The sequence below is a fragment of the Onychostoma macrolepis genome, chromosome 10 (assembly GCF_012432095.1).
Source record: "Onychostoma macrolepis isolate SWU-2019 chromosome 10, ASM1243209v1, whole genome shotgun sequence".
Lineage (NCBI taxonomy): Eukaryota > Metazoa > Chordata > Actinopteri > Cypriniformes > Cyprinidae > Onychostoma > Onychostoma macrolepis.
Window position 1 is genome coordinate 24279377 of NC_081164.1, and position 6101 is coordinate 24285477.

General features: G+C 34.0%; 2 protein-coding genes across 3 annotated transcripts in view; one reads left to right on the forward strand and one right to left on the reverse strand.

The window, feature by feature from the left end:
- Positions 1 to 5323, reverse strand: part of LOC131547948 (seizure 6-like protein) — a 57277-nt gene extending 51954 nt beyond the window's left edge. Inside the window, exons 1-2 of the mRNA XM_058788745.1 lie at positions 5230 to 5323; positions 2310 to 2497 (exon numbers count right to left, since the gene is read on the reverse strand). The gene's annotated coding sequence lies outside the window, so the exon portion shown is untranslated. The remainder of the gene's footprint in view (positions 1 to 2309; positions 2498 to 5229) is intronic.
- On the forward strand, positions 3598 to 6101 carry npm2b (nucleophosmin/nucleoplasmin, 2b). 2 transcript variants are annotated; one of them, XM_058788750.1, is made up of 10 exons: positions 3598 to 3686; positions 3776 to 3832; positions 3920 to 4002; positions 4083 to 4202; positions 5255 to 5348; positions 5434 to 5549; positions 5629 to 5657; positions 5739 to 5772; positions 5845 to 5881; positions 5972 to 6049. In XM_058788750.1, the coding sequence occupies exons 2-9, from the start codon at positions 3796 to 3798 to the stop codon at positions 5875 to 5877; spliced, it is 546 nt and encodes a 181-aa protein (XP_058644733.1). In that variant the 5' UTR covers positions 3598 to 3686; positions 3776 to 3795; the 3' UTR covers positions 5878 to 5881; positions 5972 to 6049. The 2 variants fall into 2 exon arrangements, with proteins under 2 accessions (XP_058644733.1, XP_058644731.1); XM_058788748.1 differs by having other exon boundaries at positions 3599 to 3686; positions 5955 to 6101.

Here is a 6101-nt window from a genome sequence, read left to right on the forward strand (position 1 = left end):
ATTTCCCTGCCGGAAATTGCTGTAATTCCACACTGAAATGCCACCAAACGAGCAAATCCACAATATGCAGTTTACTTAGGAAGTGCTGAAACAGGTATTCTGCAGCTAATGTGGTGTAGAAAGGTCCTTGGGGATGGGAAACTAATTTTTTTAGTTTTCAGCACTTTGGAGCATTTCCTAGGAACAATTAAAGTCAACGTGAAATGGCACTTGCAAGCCATTTTTGCTGCTGTAAGATGATGCATTTTTAAGTGAAACATGATATTCAATGAGACAGAAAAAATTAGTAGGGCAGGATTTGATTTTATCTACCAGGAACTGATGATAAAAAAAGTAGGACCAGCACTGCTTAGTTCAATCTACTGTTGTTTGCTTTTGCAGCAACATTAAAGAACTGCATTAATCATTGGCAAGATTTTAGAAAGGTTGAATTACAATCATTGACTAAAACCTTGACAATGTAAACAACTCTTTTGCAATTATTTTGCTTACTTATTTAATTAATTTATGTTTTCTTTAAAAAGATAAAAGAGCCTCTAACACTATAGCATTCTTTATTCTTTTTCTATTTTATCTTCATTACTTTTCATTTATTATAAAAATGACCCTCTAACACTAGCATTCTCTATTATTTTTCTATTCTTTTGACTTGTTTTCTTTTATTTATTATAAAAAAAAAACCTTTCTACGTGTACTGCATTAGGCCGACTGAGACTTGTCACAGCACTTACATATTATTGCTCTTTTGTTGATTTTGGTTGCTTCCATTGTCCTCATTTGTAAGTCGTTTTGAATAAAAGTGTCTGTTAAATGACTAAATGTAAAATATATACAAATATACATATATATATATATATATATATATATATATATATATATATATATATATAATGTAGTGGTGTCAAACGATTAATCGAGATTAATGTGTGTGTGCTGTGTATATTTATTATGTATATCTATAAATACAAACTCATGCATGTATATATTTAAGAAAAATATGTTATGTTTATATATTAAATATATTTATAGATAATATAAAATATAAGAATATAAATATATATATATGTGTGTATATACATGTAAATATTTTCAAACTATATACTGTATGTGTGTGTATTTACATAATAAATATACACAGTACACATACATATATTATGTCAACAAAAACTTTTATTTTGGATTTTATATAAAGTCATATATTGGGAAGGGGTCATCACATTTGGGGGTCTGTGGCATCAATGACATCAGCTACAAAGGAAATTTGTTTTAAAGGCAGAGCAAATATTTAAAAAAAAAAAAATTTTTTAACATAACAAAATTGCTGATGAATCATCCTTAAGAGCATTGATGTGTTCTGAGAAAGTAAATTTCTATTTGTGACCATGTACCACAAAACCAGTCATAAGGGTCAATTTTGTGAAATTGAGATTTATACATCACCTGAAAGCTGAATAAATAAGCTTTCCATTGATGTATGGTTTGTTAGGATCGGACAATATTTGAAAATCTGGAATCTGAGGGTGCAAAAAAATAAAAATATTGAGAAAATTGCCTTTAAATTTGTCCAAATGAAGTCCTTAGCAATGCATATTACTAATCAAAAATTAAGTTTTGATATATTTACAGTAAGAAATTTACAAAATATCTTCATGGAACATGATCTTTACTTAATATCCTAATGATTTTTGGCATAAAAGAAAAATCAATAATTTAGTAATTTTAGCTATTGTTACAAATATACCCATAATACTTATGACTGGTTTTGTGCTCCATGGTCACATTTACTATTATTATTTACTCTTCTATTCTAAATTTCAACATGACATCAATTTTGATGTCATGCTGACTTTAAAACACACTTGTCACGTTACCGAACAGGCGTTTGGCACGGTGCAGCATGTGTGTGTCATTCATTGCATTAGACAGCCCACAAATGCTCTTAGTCACCATTAATAATAGCCAACAAATGCTCATTGGGTTCATTTGTGCTTTTTAACTTAGACAGTGTGCGTGAGTGTTTCACGGAGGAGAACGGGGCCCACACACAGCGAGGATTCACTTGAGCCCTCCCACGCGCTCTTTAAACCATCCTATACGCCGTCAGGAGCCGGGATTGTGTGAGTGGAGCTCCCATGTGGCTTCACATTTCATTTACAAGGCATTCGCCTCTATTTTTCGCATGTCATTCGGTCTCTTCTGGTGAGCACAGGTGTGCAGACACAGAAAATGATGAAGTTATATTAAAAACACAGCTCATAATTCTGCCTAACGTCAATATATAATATTTGTATATATAATCACCCCCACACCTCGTAGTCTCTTTGTCCTCATGGCGTCTTCGACCCCCTCCTCTACTTTCTTTTCATCCGGCGGCTCGTGGTCTTTGATGGCGGTGAGGGGCTGGCGGTGGAACCCAGGGGAGCGGCGGTCTAACTCACAGCCCATGTTCTCTCTCCACTCCGTAATCCACAGGCTGAGTGATCCGGTGCATGGAGATCTGTTAATAATAGATCACACGACAGAACGAGAGTGTGCAGCACATATGGAACTGAGATAAATAAACAACCATGGCAAATAGAAGTTAAACGACTGAAATACACATATTAAAATAGTCAAGTCACTTTTATTATATAGTGCTTTTTATAACACAGATCATTTCAAAGCAGCTTCACAGTAATAAACAGGAAAATAAAAATCAATTATGCAGGCTTCTTCAAATATGAGAAAAATTCAGCTGTATTGCAGCTATAAAAACGACATTGTTTAATTAATTATTTAGTGTAAAATTCATGAATTATGAAAGGAGCACAGCTTTATCTCTTGAGAATAATTGATTTGAGGGATCTCTTTGGGAGACTGGGGATAGTTGTCACACTTTTTACTACAGTGAATATTTCTAAGAGCTGATTTACAGTATATAAAAACACAAAGTCTTGAATGCAAAAATAATAAATAAATAAAATCCACATTTATACAGATGCAGGTTTGTGACAATATATAGTGGTTGTAACAGTGGAAATCTGCTATTTATTTGCACAACACATTGCACAACATAGTTGTTTATAAAATGTAATCAAAGTAGACTATATATATATATATATATATAGCCTAGTCAACTATTTCCTTAATGTATGCAAGTTTCACTTATTGACTAAATAACTATTAAAAAACTATAATATACCTCTATTATAGTCAACTCTTTCTTTAAAGCATGCTTTTTTTTTCGCTTCCTAACCCAACAACTATGACAAAACATGATGATACTCTATTTTTTGTTACTCCATAAACATGATCATAATTTGGCTCTTTATTTACACTAGGTTTATAAAGTAAACTAAACCACTGCTATTGAAAATAAACACTTGCAGATAAAGACCTTGCGAAAACGTACCCATGTGACAACTAGCCCCGGTTATAAGAGAGGTTAATATAACATAAAAGACAACATATTTAGTATGCATAATTATGAGTCAGCGTAATTCTATTCGATTAAAACATGATTATAAAGAAGTGTTTTTTTCAGCAGGTTCATGCTGCAGGTCGGATCCATAATTAACCTGCAGTGATCCTGACTTAATTACTGTCACCTGATGAGCAATTAACTTCCTCTTTAAACGTTCACAGGGCGCAAACTCACTCTTTCTTTTCTTTTTCTGTCCTAGAAGCAGCCCTGAGATTTATTTCTGGTGAGAATATATAACGAATTTTTAAATAATTCATATTACATACTGCGCATTAAATTGGCTAATAAACATTTACTGTATGTGGCTTTCAGTTTTCTGTTTTTGTTTCAAAATGAGCAAAACAGAGAAACCTTTGTCCACTCTTTGGGGTAAGACGTTACACTTTTTTCGTGTTTTCAAGTAAAATATAATACAAAACGTACTAATATTCTATATTAAATCGTTCGTTGTTTCAGGTTGTGAACTCAATGAATCTAATAAAGAAGAGTCCTTCAAGACGGATGATACGAACCATCAACACCAGCTGGCACTGAGAACGGTTGGTTCAGTGATTGTCGAGGTAAACGTAACGTTTAATCGGTGTTTTTTACACTTAACCCGTTAATATTTGATTTGAAGATGTGTCTGGGTCACACCGCTAAAGATGAGTTCAATATTGTCGAGCTGGTCACTGGTGAGGGCAACAGCAGCGCGAAAGCGGTTCCCATAGCAACACTACACGCTAAATCTATGCCTACGGTAAGAAATATTTGTTTTCATGTAACGTAAGTAATTTCTGTGCAAACGTTCGCTCGCTAAAATACCCACAATGCCCCTCTAAGTAGCATTTTCGCTAATAGTGAATTTTTTTTCTCTCTCTCTCGTTTTCACCCTAATTACCGGTTTAAATGTAACCTTCTGGTGTTCCTTGTTTATTTATTTATTTATAGATAAAGGTAAAATAGTCGTATGTGTGTGTCGTCGAAAATAACCGCTTTGCAAATAAATGGGAAGCAAAACCTTACTGCACTGTAAAAAGTGATAAGTTGACTTGACTTAAAAAAAAAAAAAAAAAAAAAGAGGAAACCCGTTGCCTTAATGTTTAAGTGATAATTTAAAAAATAAGTTAAGTGAATTGTCAAGTTCGCTTTTTTTTTTTTTTTTTTAATTTAAAGGCAACGGGTTTCCTCAATTTTTAAGTTAAGTCAACTTATCACTTTTTACAGTGTGAAAGCTCACTTTTTTTTTTTTTTTTTTTGTCAACCTCAAATTTGGAACACAGTTGCTTAGATTTATGGCTCTGATTTGTCACGCCGTTTTAAATTAGGCTAAAACATGTTTTGAAAACCGTATCTTTTCTATAAGTTTTTGCACTTCATAATAAATAAAGATTTATTTAGATTGTTGCCGTTTAATTTTAAGTTCAGCAATGTGCCAGTCAGACCAAACTTCTCCAAAGCATTCAATATTTTCATCCCTTCAAGTTGGAAACCTAATTTTCATATCTATGCTCAAAAAGCAGTTAAGGGGTAATAAGTAGTCTAGATCATAACAATTCGGTGAATGGCACAATAAAATCCCCTAAAAATGCAAAATATTGAACTAAAATATAGTGCATTCATTTCATAGTAAAAAAAATAAATAAAAATCAGTAATTTGACTACCACACAAGCAGCACCATAGGGTTAAAAAAAAAAATGTTGTCAAACTCTTTGTGGAGTCTTTTATAATTTACTTTGAATAGATCTACAGTAATTCCATTTCACCTCCGCAAGTCTGTATATACCTCATGAGATTTCATTCTCCATCAGGTCAACCTGTCTGGATTGGATCTTCATCCACCCGTGACCTTTCGTCTGAAGCACGGCTCTGGGCCGGTGTATGTCGGAGCGGAACATGTGGCCCGTGAGTGGTCCTTTCAGCTCTATTTTTAGCTATTATCTGTGGGTGCTGTAAAAGCCAATTGATCTTGTGCCAAAATCTCTCCCAGTGGAGGAGTACTCGGATGATGAAGAGCTGGATGAAGAGATGGATGAAGAGGTAGAAGAAGAGGAAGATATTGAAGAATCACCGGTTAAGAAAGTCACAAAAAATAGTGCTGGCAAAGTAAGGCCTCATCTCGTAGGTCACGAGTTGTGTAAATTAAATTTGTTCTAATTCTCACTGCTCCCTTTTATCTTCAAAGCGAAAGAAGCCAGAAAAGGGGGAGGATGAGTAAGTTAAATCTAACATTTAATTGAGTTTAATTGTCTTTAGCATCTCAAAGCAAACTAATCAAGTGTTTTGTAAATGCAGGGAAGCCTCAGATGGTGAAAATCCACCTAAAAAGGTACCTTTTATTTTTTTTTTCCCTTTATTTTTTTAAAGCTATGCACAAATGAGTAACCTTTATTTCCTTCAGGGTAAAGGAAGGGGACGGAAGGCAAAGGTGTGACCAGGCAAGGACCTGTAGATGACATACAAATTTGATCATGTAGAGACTCGAGCATTGATCATGTTCTCTTATTGCAGAAGTGGATGGGAAGCAGCACGTTCCCAGAAGGCTGCTGCTGGACATTTGAGTTGGGAGCTCAAATTTCTCACCATGGTCCCATTGTAGTTATACTTCATGTCAATAAAACTGTTGGAGGGGAAAGCAAACTTGTCTCATTTTGTCTG

Coding starts and splice junctions, on each gene's coding strand:
- npm2b (XM_058788750.1), top strand. CDS start 3,796: ATGAGCAAAACAGAGAAACCTTTGTCCACTCTTTGGG. Junction 4,003..4,082: donor ACCAGCTGGCACTGAGAACG/GTTGGTTCAGTG, acceptor TTTGATTTGAAG/ATGTGTCTGGGTCACACCGC. Junction 5,773..5,844: donor GTGAAAATCCACCTAAAAAG/GTACCTTTTATT, acceptor TATTTCCTTCAG/GGTAAAGGAAGGGGACGGAA.